Source organism: Acomys minous, assembly GCF_964271855.1.
Source record: "Acomys minous genome assembly, chromosome: 2".
Classification (NCBI taxonomy): Eukaryota; Metazoa; Chordata; class Mammalia; order Rodentia; family Muridae; genus Acomys; species Acomys minous.
In genome coordinates, this window is record NC_140484.1 from 57,389,970 (window position 1) to 57,413,286 (window position 23,317).

General features: G+C 47.8%; 1 protein-coding gene across 1 annotated transcript; it reads left to right on the forward strand.

The window, feature by feature from the left end:
* The first annotated feature begins 315 nt into the window (after positions 1-315).
* On the forward strand, positions 316-21,605 carry TOLLIP (toll interacting protein). Its single transcript, XM_084766774.1, has 6 exons — positions 316-480; positions 9,800-9,949; positions 10,533-10,715; positions 11,806-11,958; positions 13,164-13,254; positions 18,680-21,605. Exons 1-6 carry the CDS (start codon positions 448-450, stop codon positions 18,892-18,894), a joined length of 825 nt encoding a protein of 274 aa, XP_084622900.1. The 5' UTR covers positions 316-447; the 3' UTR covers positions 18,895-21,605.
* Positions 21,606-23,317: the final 1,712 nt, after the last annotated feature.

Below are 23,317 nucleotides of genomic sequence, written 5' to 3' on the forward strand. Positions count from 1 at the left end.
AGGTGACAAAACGCTGTGTCTTCTCAATCTAGGTGAGATGAACGGCCCTGTTCTGAATGCGTGCTTTTGGGTGAACAAGCTTGTGCCCTTAAGGTAATTACGCTCAGCCTTAGGCATGCGCGCACAGTCTGGCAGCCATTTTAAAGGGCTACTGAGCTCAAGCAGTGAGCCACTGCGCCGGCGGCGTACTCTACAGACTCGGCCAGCTCGGAACACGCGTGCGCAGATTAGCCGGAAGGGGTGGGACCAGCCATGGCCTAGCGCCTGCGCTTTGGGAACTCCGGGGTGGGGTGGGGCGGGGCGGGGCGGGGCGGGGCGACTGTCAGCTGACTGAGGCGCAGATTCCCTCGCGGGACAACGGTCGGCGACGCAGGTGGTTGTGGGGGTGGAAGAGCTCTCACGGCGGGTCTCTGTGCTGTCGGCGAGGCACAGGGCCGCCGCAGCACCATGGCCACCACCGTCAGCACGCAGCGCGGGCCGGTGAGTCCTCTGGGCGAGAGCCAGGCCGGAGCGGCGGAGCCTGGGGTCGGGCTCCTCTTCTCAGCCTCTCGCGGGGGGGGGCCCTCGCGGGTTGCTTGGCCGGCCCCGGGCTACACGGGTCCCATCTTCGGGTACCCATACTGAGTAGCGCCTGAGTCCTGCGAGTCTCTCGGGTAGAGGAGGGCAGGACTTGACGGTTCCCTGGATGCTCACGGGCCCTGAAGCTAGGTCCCACGGTCCTCCAAAAGGGAGGAAGCCCTGAGTCCGTGGTCCTCTATAGAGAGGAACCCTGACCCCGTTGGTTAACCGGAGGGTTGGTTTCCCCGACTGAGAGGGACCTCGACTTCCCCTAGTTCCTTAGATAGAAAAGGGCCCTGAGCCCTTGCTTCCCTAGATGTACCAGTCGTTCGGTCTCCCCGATGGACACGAGCTCTGACTTTCTTGGTCTCCAGGCCCCATTATTTTCCCGAATTGAGAGGGGCCTTGGCTCCTGTGGTTTCTCAGTGGAGTGGGGCTGGACAGCCTTGGTCCGCCAGAAGGAGAGATGTCCCGATCTCCGTGGTTTCAGAGATGGTGAAAGATCTCACTTTGTAGTCAGCCCTCAGTTGGGTCAGCTTCTTCCTCTTCCTAACACCTATAGCGAACAGGGCACTGCCTCGTGAACCCAATTAATGGCCACCTTCCCAAGCCTCAGTTTCTCCATTTGTAAATGAGGAGAAGGGGGCAGAAAACTTGCAAGACTCAACAGGGTTGTCTCTGGTCCCATGATAACTGCCTGTCTCCCGTCCCCCTACTGTGGATGTCCTCGCAGTAGCTCCCTGAGACTGGTGTGGATGGGATGTTGTTGGCAAACAGCCGCTGTGGGTGGTAGAACACAGCCCTGATGGCACCAGTGTCTTTTTCTTGAAGTTAACGTTCAATGTGCCAGCAAAACCTGTGGTTTCCCAGGTCCTCACCCTGACAGCATGGTGTGGACTGTGTGTGTGTGTGTGTGTGTGTGTGTGTGTGTGTGTAACAAGAGAACTCCTTGGGGGTAGATTACTGATTCTCTGACTTTGAAGAAAGCCCCAGGCTTGATTAGATGCTTTTTCAGAGAGCTATGAAGCCAGACCTGCTGACACACTGTCAAAGTTGGTAGGAAGTCAGTCCTTAGTTGTCAGTTACCTCCTCTCACGGGGGGGGGGGGGTGTGGGGGTGTGGGGGTGCCTCTTGAGCTCAATTAGTGGTCACCTCCCCACACCTCAATTTCTTCATTTGTAAATGAGAAGGGAGCGTAGAACTTGGAAGACCCAACAGGGTTGTTTCTAAGGGTTGTCTTGGGTTTTGATACTGCCTGTCTCCCCTCCCGAGAGTGTGGATGGCCTCTCAGTAGCTCCCTGAGGCTGGTGGAGAAAGGTAGCCAGAACTTTGCCCTGCCAAGTGGACACATGGCCAAAAAGAGTGAACCCTCTTTGCTGTGTGGTCTGAGAGTGTCCTTACCTCCTGTGGGGTGGCCTGAGTTTGACTGCATCTGATAGTGAGCTCAGTGTCCATCACGAGCAAGCAGTTAGCCTTCCCTGTGGCTGAAGGGGAGCCCTGTTGCTGTGTGTACAGAGCTGGAATAGCCTGCACTGTGATGAGTAATTGGGAGTGTCAGATGGTGTTCATAGCAGCAGAATCTGTGGAGTCAAGTCCTGACATTTGCTTTTCTACTTACCCAGTGTTCTAGGGATAATGTATTCATGTAAATACAACGTAGGCAGCTTAGTGGTGTTTAGGAGCACTCTTGATGACTTGTAACCTTGGGTCTGGGCTCTAAGAAATTGTCATAAATGACTGGTATTTCAGTCATTTGCTTGGGATGTGCATGACTTCATCATAGTGTTAGTGGCCGCGGTATTTAGAACTGGACACTGAGTCTGAGGTGTGGAGCACAGGAACACAGCTATGCATGGTGACTTATGTAAGCCGGAGAAGAACAGATCTGCACTCTTAACCATTGAAAGCAGAAAGGGATGGACTTGGTGTGGGAGGATTGCTTGGGCCATGGTCTCTTACAGAAGAGAAGGTCTTGAATTTCATCCGGTAAGTGCTGTTTCTCAGCGTGCATGCCTTTTTTAGTTTTCAACTTGTCACTGGCTTTTTCACCTAGAGTGATATACTCATGTACCTCTGGAGTCACTAATATTTGCAAAGGCTTTTTTATAGCTGGTTGTTGGGGTCTAGAAGAACTGCCAGGGTGTGGTAGTGCTCCCCTCCCAGTCATGTTGTAGAGCTGTAAAGCTAAGCAGAGTGCTGGCTTCCAAACACAGATAAAACACATGCGTTTGGTGGCCCCAGCAGGGGGTTAGGCCATGGCCCAGAGTCCCCATCCCAGGAGCCTGGACTTAGGCGTGGGCAGGTGACTCTGCAGCTCTGATGAGTGGGAAGGACTGACAGAGATTGTCTTGGCAGGCTATAAAAGGGTAGGAGGGCTCTCTATGCTTGGTTAGGGGATTTAGGGAGTCAGGTTTGAGAACAGCCAACACCCACATAATTGTGAAAGAATAAATTCTTCCCTGGGACATGTAATATTTTATTTTTTTAGTTTTGTTTTAAATAGCCAACACAGGGCACTATACCCTAGGCTATGTCCTCATTTTTGAAAATGCTGGTATTTGGAAATCACCAAACCCTTTGCTTCCCAGTCCACAGCCCACACACCTGCTCCTTTCCTACAGTGGATCCTACTTTGAGGATCCTACTTCGTGTAGGGATATATGCAGGAAGTCTTTCTGGCTGGAGGCTGCACCAGATGTAGGGGTGGTATTTTGAAGGTCCTCCTTTATAAATGTGGAGTCCAGCAGGAGCTGACTTGTCCTGCTAACGATGCTGGTTAACCAGTGAGCTTTGCCAGAGACCACAGCTCTGGCTTTGCTCTTCCTCATTCTGTGGTGGCCTTAGAGGCCATGCCTTTCTGGAGCCTCGTCAGTCCTGCTCTTCCCTGATGATTGTGGCTGAGCCAGTGACTTGATTAGGGATGGCAAAAAGTGAGTTTTGTTTTGTTTTAGTTTTTATTTTACGTGTATGAATATTTTGTCTATGCATATGTAAATATGCCATGCACGTTCTTGGTGCCCCTGATGGTCAGAATAGGGGGTTGCATGCGGTTGTGAACCATGTGGGTGCTTTGAATTGAATTTAGGTCTTTTAGAAGAGCAGCTGCTGTGCTTAACCACTGAAATATCTCTCCAGCCCCAAAGGGGTGATTTTTAAAATTTGATAATATGTTCTACACTTGGTAACTGGGTCTGTTGTTAAAGATAAGCTTTTCCCATCAGCCAGAGGTGCCTGGGTTGTCTCTAAACATTTTCTAAAGTAAGGTAAAATGCAGGCTTCTTGTTTTATAGTAATAGAGGGAGGAGTTGATTTCTTTAGAGTGTATTTGGCTTCCTTTTTGAGTGTTACTGCCTCCCCATAGTTTTCAGACCTCTTGTATGAGTTAGCATCCTCTGTCCATGCATCCTCACAGGGCAGAACCTGAGCAAGAGGTTATTCTCAGCAGCTGGCCACTAGACCCTTATCTCTGGGTCTTTGGGAATGTCTGCTCTGGATTCTGAGGTGAGGATATACCTGGGTACAAGTCTAGCATTCCCACATCAGGCTATGGTCACCAGAGTGACTTCTACTGGCGTCTTGCCTTTTACTTTGTATGATAGTATGGCTACTCTACTTTTCCTTTTAGAAAGTATTTGTAGGGTTTTTCTTTCTTTCATTTGTTTACTTTTTGACTTTATACTTTATTCAACATTTATATTTAGGAGGGATCTACCCACAGCAACATGTAGTTGTGTCCTTAAAAGTCAAATCTAAGAAGTACGAGTTTCTGTTGGAACCTTTAAATAGCTTTATTTTATATAATATAAATATATACACATATATTTAACAGTTTTAAGCTTCCATTTTTCCTACATGTTTCTATTCTTGCTTTGATTCATAAAACAGGTTTTTAAAAAATGCATGTTATCGGTAATACATTTTTTAAATGTATGTAATCAGTAGTAACTTCTTAACTATAAGGTGTATTTTTTTTCTCTTGGGAGTTACCCTAGGAATTTCAACATACAGTATTGCAAATCTGAAGTTGGTTGCATCTCTATCTTCCCTAGTCTGTGCAAAGACAATACATAGTTGGTGGTGACTTCATGGCCTTGTCCCACCTGGTGGTGTTGTGCCATATCTGATGGTTCTACTTTCTTTGAGCAGCAGCATTTTTTATGTCAATGCATGTTAAGATCTGAGGTGTGTAATTTTCTTCCCAATCTTCTTGTGTCTATTTGTCAGGATTCCTTTGCCTTACTTTCTTTTTTAAAATTTTTTATTTAATTAATTTATTCAGATTACATCTCAATTGTTATCCCATCCCTTGTATCCTCCCGTCCCTCCCTCCTTCCCTCCCGCTTTCACCCTATTCCCCTCCCCTAGGTCTGTGACTGAGGGGGACCTCCTCCCCCTCTATATGATCATAGGGTATCAAGTCTCATCTTGGTAGCCTGCTTTCCTTCCTCTGAGTGCCACCAGGCCTCTGCATCAAGGAGATGTGGTCAAATATGGGGCACCAGAGTTCGTGTGAGAGTCATTTCTCACTCTCCACTCAGCTGTGGAGAGTGTCCTGTCCATTGGCTAGATCTGAGTAGGGGTTTGAAGTTTACTGTGCGTGTTGTCCTTGGTTGGTGCAGTAGTTTGAGCAGAACCCCTGGGCCCAGATCCGCCCGTCATAATGTTCTTCTTGTAGGTTTCTAGGACCCTCTGGATCCTTCTATTTCCCCCTTCTCCCATACTTCTCTCACCTAGAGTCCCAATAGGATGTCCTCTCATCTATCCCAATTTCCTCGTAAGTGAGGTCTTTCATGGGACATGGCCCTTGGGCTAGTGTCCAGATATAAGTGAGTATATACCATTTGAGTCTTTCTGGGTCAACTCAGTCATTATGATCCATCCATCTGTTCACAAATTTCGGGATTTCCTTGCTTTTAATAGCTGAGTAGTATTCCATAGTGTAAATGTACTACAGTTTCTTTATCTAATCTTCTACTGAGGGACACTTAGGCTATTTCCAGGTTCTGGCTATTATGAATAAGGCTGCTATGAACATGGTTGAACATATGTCCTTGTTGTGCGCTGCAGTGTCTTCTGGGTATATTCCAAGGAGTGGAATAGCTGGGTCTTGAGGAATCCCTATTCCCAGTTTTCTGAGGTAACGCCAGATAGATTTCCAAAGTGGTTGTACAAGTTTGTGTTTCCACCAGCAATGAAGAAGTGTTCCCCTTTCTCCACATCCTCACCAACATGTGCTGTTACTTGAGTTTTTGATCTTAGCTATTCTGATGGGAGTAAGATGGAATCTTGGAATCGTTTTGATTTACATTTCTCTGATGACTAAATATGTTGAGCATTTCTTTTAAGTGTTTCTCAGCCATTCGATATTCCTCTGTTGAAAATTCTCTGTTTAGTTCCAAGCCCCATTTCTTACTTGGGTTATTTGGTTTGGTGGTGTTTAGTTTTTTGAGTTCTTCATATATTTTGGATATTAGCCCTTTGTCAGATGCAGGGTTGGAGAAGATCTTTTCCTAGGCTGTGGGTTGTCGCTTTGTTCTGTTGACAGTGTCTTCTTTACAGAAGCTTCTCAGCCCCATGAGGTCCCATTTATTGATTGTTGACGTTAAGGCCTGGGCTGTTGGAGTTCTGTTCAGGAAGTTGTCTCCTGTGCCAATCACGTTCCTCTGTTAGAATCCTTCACAGTAGCTCCTGAGACCTGTGTGGCTGCAGGGGGCAGTGGCTTCTCAGTCCAATGTAAGGCCGCCCTGCTTTCTTCCCAGCCACTACATTACTTTTCCACCATTCTTTGCAGTTTCAGTGTAAATCATTGAAAGCTTTAATGTGCAGTTTCAGACCTGAGTGAGAGCCAGGCTACCATTTACAGAATGTTGTCAAGGCTTGTGAGGATGTGCCAAGTTTATGCATAGAGAGTGCAACAGGTTCAGCCCGTGGGAAATACCATGAACCAGAGAGGTACCAGGCCCCTTGTGAATTATTTTTCATTTCTTAGAAAACATGACTATTTCTATGATCAAATCCTTTTCAGATAATATTTCTGCTTTGAAACCAGAGAGACAGTGGAGCTGGGTGCAGGTATCTTGTGCAGTTGCCAGGTACCTGTTAAGGCAGGATGGGGTGACTATGAGGAGACACAGCAGCAACTAGTCTTGTGTGTAGGAATCCCAGTGATCACTGGCTCTGGAAGGCTGCCCTGGCCTTGGCATCAGGCAACAGATCCACCTCTGCCTAGGCTCCACAGATACTCTAAACCATGAGCTGGTACTTCTTCAGTATTCTCCCTTGCTCTCTCTAGCTTTGCTGGTGCCACAACCTCACACACATGGATGCACACATGCAACTCACTCATGTGCACACTCACCTATTGACGTAAGTATCCCTGTCCATCTTTTTTGCTGAATTCTAGACTAACAGCTTCTTGCCTTTTTCTACAGTGTCCCATACATGCTAGTAGGCAGGTCCACAATGCTGGGAAGGCCAAAGCCTTTGGACAACCCTAGGAGAGACAACTTGCTTCTCTGTCTGTGGGGAAATCCCTTGGGCTGTGCCACAGATTGTAAGCATTGGGTATCATGTGCACCCTCATTCACTACATTTGAATTTGATCTTTTTGCAGAAAGGTGCTGAGGATTGAACCTGTTGCATTGTGCATGCCAGGCAAGTGCTTACCACAGAGCTATAACTCTAGGCACATTTTATCTCCCCTATCCCCACCCCAATAGTCTCTTTCTCTTTAATGAAAACTTGTAAGAGTGTAATATGAAATCTCAGTGTCTGAAGTTTCCAGTCCCGAGAAGGGGACAGATAAGAAATAATTAAAATAAGCAATAGCCCTGACTTGTTACTTTCCTGGCCTCCATACCTGAAGCAGCCCCCATGACTGCTTACATCCTGACCTATCATTGTGATACCTACTGGCCTGTCTGCCCCTCCTAGAAGTGTACCCCTAGAAGACACAAGTGTGCCCTGCTGTAGTCCTAAACCTGTAATATGTGGCATACAATTGGCACTTGTTCCTGTGACAAGTGAGAATTTGGTTAATGTAAGTTAACCCCAAGAACCTGGCTGAAAAAAGCCTGGTTTTGCCTAATCACCCATTTATGATGCATAGATAAAGCATATTATGCATCTTGGAGGTGTACCCTCTAAATTAACTTTAGACTAGCACAGGTATGGGCCAGGATTTCCTCTGGAAGGATGTTTCCTGTATACCATAGACACTGGTTCTTGGTTGGGCTTTTCTTGGTAACCACGGGCCTTGCTAGCCACAGCCACTTTCCAGGAAGTTTTGCCTGTGAAGGCCAGGCTCCCTCCTGGCTCTGGACTGAGTGACCCCAGAGGTGCAGAGGGGTATTCTGCAGAGTAGTCACCACTCACAGACATGTATGACATAGGGGTTTTGGGTTTTTTTTTTTTAAGTTAAAGGAGAAAAGTGGGAATATCATCAGGCCAACTGCTCAAGGATGACCCACAGAGAGCTCTGGACTGTATCCTTGGTTTGTTCTGAACTTCTGACTAGTCTGTATTTTCTGGGAACACAGAAATGAGAAGATGGTAAGGGCCAGACCCAGGGATCCAGTGACTTTTGCTTGCTTGCTTGCTTGTTTTATTATTTGATTTATTTTGTGAGACAAAATCTTGCTTGCTTCCAAGCACACCTGGAACTCAGCAAATTCAAATGTGCTATATTCAGTAAGGATGTAGACATAAAATTACAAATAAGAAAGGGAAGTTTTTAACAATGTGAGCATAACAGTGCTATCGAAGAACAGAAAAGCAACCTATGGTAGAGCTAGCTAACCCCCTCTGCCTTAGCTAGGTGACCCTTTATCTAAGCCAGGGATGTGACAACACCCTCAACAACATACCTCCTCCTCCAACAAAACCAAACCCAGAGCAGCCTGAGAGACTGTCAAAGCCGAGGCCAGGTGCTGGGAGGACCCCACAGCAGTGAAGGGAACAAATTGGAACATGGACTGAAGCCAGTTTCATAGCATTGACTGACAATGGGCTGTGACAATGACACCAGGGGAAATAGAGTGATACAAGGGGGGATTTTTTTTTCTATAGCTTTTCCTTAAATATAAAATTATTCTCAAGTCACAAATGTACTAGAAAAAGAAAAACAACAACAACAAAACCAAAAGGCTCAGATTGCCTTTGAACTCACAGTACTCCCCTCCCTCAGTCTCTCAAGTGCTGGGATTGTAGGAGTGAACCACTATGTCTACCTTTTTCAGGGACCTTTGAAAAGAGCACCCAAACCCCTTGGAGACAGGTGCTTTCTAGGTTCTGGGAGCTGGAAAACCTGCATAAATTGGAAGTCTACATGATGCCTTATCAGTGGAAGCCCACATCCAGGTGGGGGAGGCAGAAGTGTGTGCAGGGAGGTGGTCAGGGTGTCCCAGAACCTTGATACTCAAGTGCTCTGAGCAGTTCTCAGTAGATTCATTTTGCTGCAGGTCACACTGATGACATTGGTGCTGCTTTGAAAGTTTGTGTGCTGGCCTGGGGAACCATGCATGGGGACCTGGGGAATGCCTTAGGTACCTGTTTGGTGCTCAGATCCACCTTCCAGTGGCTTTCAGCCTTCAGAGCTTTATCAGCTGATCCTTAATTGTGAGCATTTCCTGTGTGTAACCCTCAGGTCTGACCCCCTGGTCAAGGAGCAGTTGGTCCATACTGGTTGAGGCTATAGATGCTGTCCTCAATGTCCTTGAGTCCTTAGGCCTTCCATCTTGGGTCCCAGGCAGGTGTGCCATTTCCAACTGGTGGTCTCTTGTTGTTAAGCCCTGGCTCAGCATGCATTCCTGTGATTTCCCTATGTGGTAGGTTCCTGTGGTTTTTACCAGAATGATCCTTAATCAGGGCCACCGTTAGGAGTCTTGGTTAACCTTTCCTTTGATCTCTTATTTTCCTTGAAAAACTATTTTCTCAGAGCCCTTCGGGTCTCCCTCCAGCCCTAGTAGCCAGCCTTTTTAGTGACTGAGACATGTTCTAAACCTTCCAAGGGCTCTGGTTTGCCTTGAGCACTTCCTGAATAAGAAGGTGCGCATGTTCAGGGCGAGGGAAGCTCAGATGAGGGCCTGGCTGGAAAGAACAGATCAAGCATACCCTAGGCCTTGGTGAGGTGAAGGGGAGTTGGACTGCGCCTGAGCGAATGCTGCTCTGGCAAGCCGGATGGTACTGTAAGACTGCTCGGCTACCCGCTTTGATTCTACTCTTTTTCTCTCCTCATTGGAAGGTGTACATTGGTGAACTCCCTCAGGACTTCCTCCGTATAACGCCCACCCAGCAGCAGCAGCAGATCCAGCTGGATGCCCAGGCAGCCCAGCAGCTGCAGTATGGAGGAGCAGTTGGCACCGTGGGGCGCCTCAGCATCACTGTAGTACAGGTGGGTCTCAGTTTCCTGTTGAAGGCTGGTGAGAATGAGCAAAAGAGAAAGTAGGCAGTGCTTGGGCATGGGATTTCAACCTTTGCACTTCATTTCCCATGTGGAGGAGTGGAATTTTTTTTCCTTTTAGTTATTCCTGAAAATAACTGATGATAGCTGTTGACTTCCCAGGGGTCTGCCTGATATACTTACAATCACTATTGGTTCATGCTGGCCACCGTCCTCGTGAGGATGTTTCCTTGACCCCTTTGTAGCAGCTGAGATGTTAGCACAGCTGCCCTGCAAGCCATGGTTCCCATTCAACTTCAGCTCCATGCTGCGGCCTGGGCTGTGCACACCGGTGCACAGTGTTGGACTAGAGGTCTTCGCTGCCTGCTGCCAGTGTGGCCAGGTTCCCAGAGTTGTATGAATGCAGCAGTAACCGGCCCCATGATCAAGAGCAGGTTACTGGCATGGTTAGGTGAACTTGAAGTCTGTTTTTTCATGTACTGTGAAATATCTATGAGGTAAGTCGTTTGGGTAAGCACTGGCCTTCCTCTCTGCTGGTGGATGGCTCATTTTTCTAAATTTGGTGTTATTTCAGGCCAAATTGGCAAAGAATTATGGCATGACTCGTATGGACCCTTACTGCCGTCTGCGTCTGGGCTATGCTGTTTATGAAACCCCCACAGCACACAATGGCGCCAAGAACCCTCGCTGGAATAAGGTCATCCAGTGCACAGTGCCCCCAGGTGTGGACTCGTTCTACCTTGAGATCTTCGATGAGGTGAGGGATGCCCCAGTGTCACAGATCCGATAGCAGTGTGTGCTGCAGTGTGCCTTACAGTTGTAGTCATGAGGCTTCTCTCCTGGTGCTTAGACCTGTGTATCTAGCATTTAGTGGCTGGGTAATAGGGTGTGACCTGCCTGAACACCTGACATCTAATGGCTGAGCAACAAAGTACAGCTTTTTTCTCTCTCAGCTCCTTTGACAGTGTCCGTTGGGAGCTATCACCATTGATACAAGTGCGAGTAGAGTGTGAAAATTGCTGTTCATTGCTAGGTCAAATTTCAAGCAAGTCAGGCTCCACTAGTGGTGGGAACACTGTTCTTGCCGGCATGGGTTATAGGCTTTGCCAGTGACATCCCATGGCTGTACCAGCAGTTAGGCATGCAGTGTTTTGAGGGCAGTCAGGAAACTCAGGTAGCTGAAGGTGTGTGTCTCCCGGTAGCTTAGTTCTGGAGACCGTGTGCCTGCCTCCTTAAACCAGAGCAAAGGCCAGTGGGAAGAGAATGGGAATGAACAGGGAGGGCCAGACAGGAGTTGGGCATGGGCAGTCCAGCCAGGAGGACTTGTCTTGTCCTTCTGCCTCTTCCTCTGGTTTATTAGTCTTCGTTCATTTGTATGTTTTTGTCCCTTTCTCCCTTTTCTGTGTTCTCAGAATAGTAAGAACATACGAGAAGGGGTTTGAGGCTGTGGGTGGAAGCTTGGGCCTCTTGTCCTCATCTATACCTACTGGGTTTACAAATGTGGACTAGGAGTATGGCTACAAACACTTGGAAGGACAGTTTCCATTCCTGGACCAGGACAGCAGCCCAGAGACTCCTGTTTTTTTCCCTGGCCTTATGGTGGTTACTCAGAAGGTGCAGAAGTGGTGGTGGTCAGGTTACAGGTGATCCATGGAGGTCCAGATTGTGGTTTAATGGGAAGCTCCCTGAAGGAAGCTGGAACGGTGAGTAGGGACCCTGTCCTGCTAAGAAGACAGAGGTAGAACCAGGTGCAGTCCAGGGGGAGTCAACAGCCATAGGAAAAGCTGGTCTCTATAACATGGGCCATTGCGGGCCATGATGAGTCACTTTACTCTTGTCCTCCTCAGCGAGCCTTCTCCATGGACGACCGCATAGCTTGGACCCACATCACTATCCCTGAGTCCCTGAAGCAGGGCCAAGTGGAGGACGAGTGGTACAGCCTGAGTGGGAGGCAGGGTGACGACAAGGAGGGCATGATTAACCTGGTCATGTCCTACACGGTGAGTTCACTGTCTGGAGAGGCCACCCACAAAGAGGTGATGGCACCTCCTTGAGGCAGCTATGGCTCCTGGAACCTTGGGAAGTCATGGGAGGCAGGGATGAGGTGTGGGCTACCACTGTCTGCCTCTGTATCATTTAGGCCTTTTCTTTTTACTTGAGCCTTTGAGAACAGGGAGTATAAAGTGCCCCATGTTCAGTCCTCCTCAGCTTGGCCATCCTGCATGCCTTTCCTTCTGGTATTTAGTGTTATCTGTCTAGCAGGTGCTTTATGTAGTACAGGTCCATTTTATTCTAGCTCACTTACAGGTCAAGATTATTTGAGCTGGGCCTGGAGAGGTGGCTCAGCAGGTAAGAGCACTGGCTGCTCCTTTGCAAAGTCCCAGGTTTGGTTGCCAGCACTCACATGGCAGCTCACAACCAACTGTAACTCCAGTTCCAGGGGATTCAGTACCCTAATCTTAACTTTTACTGGCACCATGTCTCACACACACACACACACACACACACACACACACACACACACACAGAGAGAGAGAGGCAAAACACTAAGACACATTAAATAAATTAATTTAAAAAACAGAACAGCTCAATTCTTCTGTGAGAAGCTACTGATACTGATGCAGTCTCCACAGCAGACCCTGCAGGGAGCTTTGTGAGTCCTGTGTGAAAAGTGTTGGTTGTAGCTCATGTGAGGCCAGCAGTTGATGCTGTCTGTCTTCTTTAATCTTCACCCTGACTTGTTCTCATTGAAACTGAAACGCATTCATTCTATTAGGTTGACCGGTAATGAACTTCAGGGATCTTCCTGTCTCTGCCTCCCTAGCCCTAGGATTATAGATAAAAACCAGAAAACCTGGCTTTTTATATGGGTGCTGGGGATTGAACTCCGATCCTCATGCTTGTTCACCAAGCACTTTCCTAACTGAGCTGTCTCCCTAGCCCTGTTCTCTAGATCACATTTCAGTAGCTCTAGTTCTGTGAGTCTACAGCATGTCATTACCCCAAGTCTTCCAGCTGAGGAGAGGTGGCGTGCTGGAGTGTTTGTGCAGATGGCCAAGGCGACTATATTCGTGCTGAGGACTACATGTCTTGGGTGTTAATGTCTGGGCTGTGGCAAGGACTATTCCAGTAATACTGGAAATAACAAGATTGACATATGGCATGGTCCTCCTTGACACCCATTTTTTTCTTTGTTGTGTTTCAGTCCCTCCCAGCTGCCATGATGATGCCACCTCAGCCTGTGGTCCTGATGCCAACTGTGTACCAACAGGGTGTCGGCTATGTGCCCATTGCAGGTGTGTGCTGCTTCTTTGGTAGGCAGTCCTGGGACAGAATAGGACTGGAAGAGGGAAGGGCCCAACATTCCTACGAAGCTTGGGTAGGGTAGAAAGGTGTGAAGATGGCTACTTTAAATGAAAATCCTTCTAAAACCAGTGTCATTTTTAAATTATTTATGCATACATAGGAAATAGTGTTCTCTCTAATTGTTGGCACAAGTAAAGTGAGTTGAAGGAGTTTTTGGAGGTGTAGAAATGTTGTCTATGAACATTTTCTTTTTTTTTTTTTTTTAATTTTCTTCTAGCAATCTTTTTTAAAAAAGATTTATTTATTTTATTTATTGCATATGAGTGCTTTTATCTGCAGAAGAGGGCATCAGATTACATTATAGATGGTTGTGAGCCACCATGTGGTTGCTGGGAATTGAACTCAGGACCTCTGGAAGAGCAGGTGGCGCTCTTAACCACTGAGCCATCTCTCCAGCCCCTGAACATTTTCTTGTATGAGTCACTGGAATAAGAACCTGATTCCTGTTAGGCAAGGCATATATACTACATGGTAAAACAAATGCCTTCCACTGAAAGTATTTACCCATTTAAATTAACATCTGTTTGGGTCATAAAGTCAGAATGTGGTTTTATGTATTTTTAAAATTTTCTAACCTGGAGTCCAAGCAGAGCATGGTGGTGCTGCTATCCCAGGGGCTCCAAGGCTAAGGCAACGGGAATGGCCAGGGCTGTAGAGCAAGAGGGAATATGAGGTCCTGGGTGGACTTGGTCTACATGGTCCCTGGTTGCTAGTAGTCAGGGTGAGTGTTACCTTGGATCTGGGACAGCACAGAGGTACTGTGGCTCAGCAGTGTGGGGGCTGAGGGTCCCAGACAGCAGAATGGAGTGACTCATTAGCCTTTTAGCCCCTGTACAGCTGAGCTTGGGAAGACAGTCAGGACTTGGGAATGAAATCCACCCACACATATCCTGCAGACAGCCCTGACAGACAGAACTTGGGCCTTCTGCCTGTGACAGAGCTTCCTGCAGGAACAAAGGGCAGCACTTTGCAGGGGAGAGGGAGGGGAAGTCTACAGGCTCCCAGGGCCCTGTAGTATTTGGAATGGAGTAGGTTGTCACCAGATTAGCAGAGACCAGAATGTAGAGCCTGTAGTAGAGGACAAACCAGTCAAATGCAGAGTGACCCAGGACCTTAAAGAAACTTTAAAGCAATGTGATTGTTCACCGAGACAGCTTTAGAAATCTGGGAGTGGGGTTTTAGGATGTCTGTTCTCCAGAGTCCCCAATACAAGATCCTGACCTGTGCAGTTCAGTGAATGGATCCTGAGGTCTGGGGGTTGGGATTCTAAAGTTTCTTCTGGGTTTCGTTTTGAACTGCAGTCCCATCAGTGCTCTGTTCAATGCATCACTGGTATGTACAGAATTAGCCATTGAGCTGTTTTGAATTGGAGGTCTGGGAAGGGAGAAACAAGTGGGATGTAGTGAGCACAAAGGATACCCCAGTGTAGCAGAGGCAAAGGGTCACAGATGGGACAGTGCAGCAGAAATCTGTTGCCTCAGTTTCTGAGGCCCGAAGTCTAAAACAAGGCTGCAATCCCTACTGACCCTGTAGAGAGGGCCCTTTCTACCTTTTCCAGCTCTTGGTGTCTGGCCACATCTCTCTAGACTGTCTTTATACTCTTATGGTCACCATCCTCTTTGTGTGTTTCTGTCCTGTATGGTCACTGGGCAAGGGCCCTTCTGCTGCTTCATGCTCTCTTCCTAACAAGTGTACCCTATTTCCAAGTAAAGCCCATCTACAGGCAGTGGGGTCAGATGTGAGTGTATCTTTGGGAGTAACAGAGTGAGTGGGGAGGCAACAAAGACAAACTTCTGTTCAGTTGCCAACACCAGAACTACTTCTAAACAAAAGATAAAAGTTGTTGACCACTGTACTCTTTCTTGGCTCCTGTCCTTCATTCTCTGCAATGCCTCTAGAATATGTATTTTAGGGGAGACACCTCTATAAATAGTCTTTGATCCTCACTTTTGATGTACATTTTGAAAGTTAGAAACAGTCTCCTACTGGCAGAAAAGATACCATAAAAATAAAAGGATATTTTCCTTTGGAGACCAGCCTCTGATGTCTGCTCTGTCCCCATGCTTCCTGGAAGTGAGGACACTTCCAGGGGGCCCTGCTGCGGGACTGCATCCAGGCACGTCCCCACTTGCTCTGTGAAGGAGCTCAGGCCATGGGGCTGGTGGAGCTGGGTCTTCCCAGGACCTGTGACACACCCTGCCCGTCCGCTATCTGGCCAGGTGTAGCTAGATGCTGCTTAGAAAGCTGCTCTCTTTCCTCACACTTTAGTGTTTGGTGAAGTGACACATTATGCCTTCTCAGTCTCTTGAAAACCCCTTTGTATCTACTCGAGGATTATATTCAAGGTCACGGTTGCTGCTTGTTTTTTGTCAGACGGAGCTGTCCACTGATAGCTGTAGCAGTGTGGGCTTGAGGTTTGCTTTCTTTTCTGAGCCATTAATTGTTACTATATTGTTTTGTCACTTACTGATCCCAGACTGGTCAGCCCTTTAGACTGAATTGTGTGCTTTCTGATGCCTCATATGCTTTGTGATCTTCCTGACTTTGGCACAGGAAGCCTCTGCCTATCTTGTGCATTTCCTTCTTCCACCACAGAATTAGCCACTTCTCCCTGAACCCAGGCCTCCACTAATGGAGAATCAGTTCTAGAAAAGTTCTTGAATTTTTTTTTTTATTCATCTTAATTATTGGGGGCATTAATAAGTATGCTTCTTCCTTAAAACTTGATGCCCAGCTTTCTTCTTATAATTCCTATATGTTAGTGGTGGCAGAGCCATCCTACCACAGTACTTGGGGTGTCCTGTGCAGAGATGGACAGGAGCTGCTTTCAGGGTATCTCAGGCCACAGAGGCAGGAGCAGCCGTTTCCCCCAGGACATTTTTATTCCTGTTCCTCTCTGGTTTCTCAAAAGTGATGTCAAGTCACATGATGTTTCTGGCTTCATATCAGTGCCACAGCTGTGCTGCAGAGTTTGCTCTTCTGGGAAAGACTCATACCTTTGACTGTTCAGGATGCACAGGGTGCGAGGTACACTTACGCAGACACCTGACAGTGGGGCAAGATAAGTCTGTGAGCAGTAGGACAGGAATGAGGACACTCACATGTTAGCCTGTTCTCACTGCCCATTGGTCCACCCCTGCCATATCTGCCCAGGAGACAGTGCATAGTCAGCAAGTGCCAGCGGCCTCTTCATGTGGGAGGCATAGGCCTTTGCAGAGCTGAAGGTTAAGGATCAAGGGTTAGCTGTGTGTTTATTAGTCCACTAGTTAGAGAGTTCAGAAATGTCCCATAAAAGTCAGCCTGCTCCTGAGCCCCTGTAGGCAGCAGGGGTAGCCTCAGAGGCCTTTGGCTGTCAGTGTCAGTCTGTTCTGGGCCGTTGCTGTAAAGTCATTGTGGGACCAAGGATGTCTGTGTTGCCATGCTAAAGAACCAGTTTTTCTTGAATGGCAAACTCCCCTGCTTTTGTTTTCTGAGTGGCATTCTGTTGGAGAAGAGACTGAATTGTTTCACTGAGTTGTGTCTGCCCACTATCTATAGTGTGTGCATTGTAGCTAATTGTCCTGCTGTTGGAAGTGAATTGGCTTTACTCCATCAGTTTGTGTCAGTTTATGAAGAGGAGGGTGATGCCATTGAGCTGCCTTTATTCAGCATGGTGCTTTAGCGTGGGCTCCTCACTGTAGCCACTTCAACTTGAGAAGACCTTGTTTGGGTCCCAGAGGTGCAGGGCTACTGTCTGTCCTTTACCTCCCAAACTGTCTGGTCATCCCACATCTGCTTTCACAAATTCAAGGAAGTTTTGATAAATTGGTCCACACTCAGTCATGGTGACAGGTCAGACTTGGATTGCGAATATGGTATTTACTCTAGAGGATGAAAGAAACCAGGGGTTGTCTTGTGGGGGGAGCATTGTTGTTTGTATTTTTGTTTTTGTTTTTGTTTTTTGAGACAAGGTTCTCTGTGTTGCCTTAGCTGTCCTGAACTCTCTTTGTAAACCAGGCCGGCCTTGAACTCACAGAGATACGCCTGCCTCTGCCTCCCAGAATACTGGGATTACAGATGTGAGCCACTATGTCCAGCGGCCAGTCTTCTTTGTCTGCATTGGCCTGCTCCCAAAGGAGCTGGTTTATGAAAGCAGGTGACTGCTGACAGCTCTCATTATGTGGACCCCATGCAGTTGGTCTGCAGGTTTTTACAGCAGTGTCTAGTCCTCTCTTTCTCTACCCAGCCAGGCTGAAAAATGTTGAAACAGTCTGAACAGGACTCAAAGGAAGCTGCTTGGCCTGCATATAGTCATGCACCTTTCCTTGTGCACATGCACACACACAGGCACTGCATCCATCCAGTTGATGTGGTTTGAGTCCCTTAAGAACAGGCAGCTGTTTTAGACCTGGCAACCATCCCCTGCCTTAGCACTGAAAGACTGAGTGGCATGGCATTATGGTGACAACTTGTGAGGTGTCTGATGGCAACCTGTCCAGGTCAGTCAGGACAAAGGCACAAAGGTGAAGACCTGGCCCAATGGGTACTTAGGAAACCTGCCTTTGTTTCTCAGTTGGTGCCCCTTTTTCAAGCACAGGGTTCAGAGAGCCCTGTAACATCAGGGCTAAGCCCTCTGCCAGCAGCCTTTCACTGCTTACATGACAAAAGGATTAGCTCCGGTGGCCCACTGAGGGCGATGGTGCCTCAGGCTGCTGGAAATTGATGCACTTTCTGATGTGTATTTTCTTCATTGAGAAAGATTCAATGCTTCTGAAGTGTTTAGGGCATGTTGTATGTAGCTTTACCTTACCAACGTATGCATGTTACTGTAATGTCTTTGCTAGGCTGTGAAAGTAAATTCTAGAATGTTTACACAAGCTGACTTTGGAGTATTTAGTGAAACAAGCACGATGCTTTGCTGTCCCCATTCTCAGTAAAGACTCATGTCTATGATGAGTCTCCTAAGTTCATGAAGTAGTACATGTGGTTACCAACTTTTCATCTTGTTCCCTGTAATTTTTGATTAGAAAGATCCAACTTGAATTTTTTGTTCAGAAAGAAAATACATCAAGAGAGGGGCCCTCAGTAGTGAGGAGGATGGTCCAGCCTATCTTCCATGGGCATCCTTGTGGGGCCTATTTTCAAGTCAGACTTAGGATAGCAATTCCCTTTGAGGCCAGTCAGATGCATTATTTCTTCCTTTGGCACTGCAGCTTTGCGACCCCACTGGTTTTTTCCTGGAACTCACTCTGTAGAACAGGCTGGCCTTGACCTTAGAGATTCTCCTACTGCCTCCAAGTGCTGGGGTTAGAGGCATGCACCACCACACCTGGCTGACCCCACTCTTTGTAACCAAACTTCATGTTTTATTTTCAGGTATGCCTGCTGTCTGCAGCCCTGGCATGGTGCCTGTGGCCATGCCCCCACCAGCTGTGGCTCCTCAGCCCCGCTGTAATGAGGAGGACCTCAAGGCTATCCAGGACATGTTTCCCAACATGGACAGGGAAGTAATCCGCTCTGTGCTTGAAGCCCAGAGAGGGAACAAGGATGCTGCCATCAATTCCTTGCTACAGATGGGTGAAGAGTCCTAGACCCATTTGTGGCCCTTGGCTTCACACCACTGACCCTTGGAATTGCCTACCCAGGGTCACCATCCCCACAAGATTCCAATGAAAGACCATCCACATACCCCCCTTCCTCGGACATCTGCACCACCCCTTCCCACATATTTTGGGGATGCATGTGGATTTTTGGTTCTAGGCAGGCAGTCTTCTTTATTGTTGGTGGAGGACAGGGTGGAGGGACAGCGCTCTCCTTGTTTCTAGCTGGGTGATGGTGGCATGGCCCTGTTACTGCACAGACCAGTGGTCCTTTGCTTGAGGACCTGCATCTCCCATCCTCACCCTATTTTGGAAAGCATTCTTACAGAAAGCAGCTGCATCTGCCAGGATGTTAGAATTTGTACAGCATCCTTCTGAGTCAATGGATGGCATGGAGTTACTCAGCCTAACTGGGATGGTTGTTGAAGGTGCACTGAGTTCATGTGCACTTACTTGCAGGTTATTTTTAGAACTTTCAAGCTAAAAGCTCTGATGTTGTATATGAACCTGGGCCCCTCACCTAGTCCTGGACCAGTGAGATATGTTTCGCAGCCATATCTAGCAGGTCTGGCCTCTTTGTCTTGCTCACCTGCCACTGTCTGGCTAGGCTTCAGCCACCGAAATCCAACTTGAATACAGAAGGTGTCCAGACCTGGTGCTTGGCTGGCCAAGCCCCACCTTGGTCCTCACTGATGGAGGCTGCTTTCCACCTCCTTTTGTTTAGTACCAGCATTGTGGGATTTACTCCTGGGGCTGTTCTTGTTGGTAGGCCTTCATCACAGAGCCGAGAGTCGGGTGAAGGAGGCGAGCGGGTGTGACACTACTAACCTGCAGCAGACTCTGTGGATCCATACTGTAGCTTGGCTTGAGTGATAAAAATCCCATGCTTAAATTAAACCTTCACTGAGTTATAGGTGCCTGTACCTGACTAGTGGATATTGTGTGCTGTATTTTGGTTGCAAATCTTGGGCCCATGACCTGGCTGTAGATCTGTTGGGAGAGAATGGGTGATACCTTGTCCTAAGATTCAGAACCGTGAAAGCTTTCTCAGAATCAATACACTGTACAGGTACCATTAAGAAGCTATGGAGCATTGTCACACATTTGTGGTGTTACAGTTTTGCCTTACATTACAGTTGCTTTTTGTTTTTCTGAGAGTTTGCATCCATCCTATGGATATGTGACTCACCAATATGGGCATGAAGGTAACACCTAGCAGTTTGGACTTTTGTGAAGGGCTTAAAATAAGAAAGTGTTTCAGTTTTTATTTTTCCCCTCTCAAAACACAGGTTAGGTTTTAATGTCAGCTAAAATATAATACTTTCTGTCATCCATGGGGGGTGCTTTTTGTCAAATGTATTGTTTATAAGTATTTATTTTTGTAAGCCTAAGGGCAGTATGTGGTGTCAGTGAGCATGGGATGGTGGTAACCAAGCACTTTTCTTTAGTTGTAGGTGTTTAAACTTTTTAACTGCAAAATGGAGAAGAAAGACCAATGTTTGTTAAATAGATTCAACCACTCACTTTAATGCAACAGGCACTGGAGCCTCCATTCTAGACTGTTGTGTGGCCTGTGCTTGGTAAGCAGATGCCCTTTCACAGGGTGGATGAGTCAAGCAGGACAGGGCCTCCATAGGTGGTCCACTTGTTGTTCCCAGCAGACTCGAGACACTGCAGAGCAAGAACCTCAGCACCTGTCTCTAGGTCTCAGGTATGGCTATGTGTATCAGCTTCTGCCTTAGGGAGGTATGGGCTGAGCACAGGGCCACTTTCATGTGAGGTTCTGGAGGGAGCATCAACATTTGCTACTAGCCCTTGAGCAGCCTCCATGGCACTCGGAGGCAGCATTCACTAACTTGTGCTTGTTCAGATGAGGAAGAGTGATGGTTTCAAGACAGATTTAAGACTTGAGCTGAACACAGACTGTTCCCTTTGCCATGAACGTTTTATTTTTTTAATAGATTGAAGAAAGATCTCATTTTATAAGGCCTGAGTGTCACCTCACTCTCCTAGGTTTTATGCTGTTTTGTCTTAGAATTTCATGTCAGAGCATCTAGTGCAAGGGAAAAGGCAGTGCTTGTCATGGCGGTCCAAGTGCCTAGGCATCAAGAGCATGGCTTGCTAGGCCTTCCATCCCATCCTGGGTCATCTTAAGATGGAAAGTTGGCGTACCTGGAAGAAGTAGCTCAAAGGCAGAGGCTACAGCAGATGGAGACAGGCTTCTGGGCGGGGCCAGGCTCTCACTGGGTATCATTGCTGCTCTTCCCAAGTTTGAAGATTCAAGTTGGTAGCAAAGTTTCACAGGGTGTTCACTGACCCCCTGACCTGGGTCTGGGGACGACGACGACCCAGGCTATTTTCTTCTCTGGACATGCTGGTTGCTGAAGTTGTAACCCACTGCACACCTGTGGTCTGACATGGTCTGTGACTTTTCATCTCACCATGTGGGTGATGCCTACCTGGTTGAGAGATGTGTTGTCTGCCCTCTCCCTCCCAGGCCACTCTTTACAGACACTGTTGTCATCTGATACAGTCTGGAGGTTGATGGGAATGGTTCTCAGAACTGTCTATGGTTATCTTGGGGATGGGGTCTATGTCCAGAGTTTTCTTTGATTATATGATATATTTTTACTTTTCAGCCTTCTAATTTAATAAATGGTCTATATAAAATAGAAAAATAAAGTCCTTTAAGGAAATGTTTACCATTTTTGTTCCTGAGTATTTTTTTAAACTTTTTGTTGATTCTTTGTAAATTTCACATCATGCACCCCAATCCCACTCATCTCCCCCTCCCTCATACCTGCCCTCCACCCTTGTAACCTCCCCTCCAACAGAGGAGGAAAAAAATCTTGTTTGTAGAAGCTGTAGTGTGTTACAGTGTGTCCCACAGTATACTCTTTTGTCCACGTTTCTTTGCTTGCAAATGTTCATTGTAATGAGTCGCTCAGGTTTGAGGCCTCTGCCATCTGCTGCATAATCAATACTGGAACCTCACTGGGACTCCTCTAATATATCCTGTTGTTGCCCTGTGTCGTGGAGATCCTGTAGTTTTAGATCTATTGGACCAGCCCCTTCATACAGTTCATCCATGGGGTAGATGTTGGGGTGGGCTAATTTAAAGCCCTGGATCTGGGGCTGAGACGTATCTGAGCTGGCCAGCCCACCAGCTCTGCTGCACCCACACCATGAGGGCAAGCTCTCCTGCCCTGCCCCAGCTGACCCATCCACTGCTCCCACCAACAAGGGGCAGAGCCAGGGCTCCAGCTCTTACGCCCTCAGGGCTGGCTCGTCAGTACCCATGCCATCAGGGCCAGCAGTGCTGCCAGTAAGGTGCAGGGCCCACTCTCCTGAGTGCTGCAGCTGGTAAGGGGCAGGACCAGCTCTGCTGCTCTCATGCCCCAAGAGCCAGCTCTCCTGTAATGGCTAGGCGAAGAGTGAGGCCAGTTCTGCATAGCCCTCAGATATCAACATGTTCCATGGCGACACCCAGGCTAGGAACATCAGCCTGGCCTTTGGTGATAACAGACCCCTGCTGCTGCAAGACCGTGGACCCAGACATGGCCCCCAGTGGCAGCACAGGCCAGAATGCCACCATGGTCCCAGGTACTCATATCAGGCGGTTCCTCACTATCTTCAAGTCTCCAGCTCTGCCTCTCTTCATTGTGTCCACACTATTCTGTCTCTCTTTCTCTTCCATTTCTCTACCACTTGCTTGCTCCTCTTAGTGGTGCTCAGGGTTTCTGAGTGTCTGGAGTCTTCTCAGGAGTGGTCTCGGAAGTGCTGTGCCTCACCCATGCATTATGGTACCAGACTGGTGGTGATCTCAGGCTAGCTCCCTGTCCAGACCGCATGGCATTGGACTGGTAGTGGTTTCAGTCTCACTCCTCACCCTAGCGCACCCATGTGGCCCTATGCAGCGGCCCTCTGTCTGCCTCAGTCCCACCTGGGGTCGTGGGTCCAGGCAGTGTCGGTTCCACTCTGCAGCTTGCTTTTGCCAAGACACGCAGCTCCAGGCTGGTTTATTGTTCTGGCCAGCTCCTGGGAGCCTGTCCAGGTCTGCAGGGTACTGGACTGGTGGTCATCTCAGGTTATCTGTTTGGGCCCCCTGGCGCAAGACTGTTGGTCACCTCAGGTTCGCTTTATTCATGGAGCCTTAGGCCATCATTCAGATGTTCACAGGTCACAACATGAAGATAGACGTAGCCTTTCTCCTCTCTGCCACCTGCTGGTGCATGTGTGACCCAGCCGCCACACCAGCAATGCCTCTATGGGTAAGTCTTGAATATTTTTTCTTAACAAGGCTGGTCATATGCCTGTACAGAGAACCAGTGAACTTCCTTGTTCATGACCCACTACAGGGTTGTGTTGAGCAGCACTGACAGTGTTGAGAAGGCAAGCCCAAGGCCCATTGTGA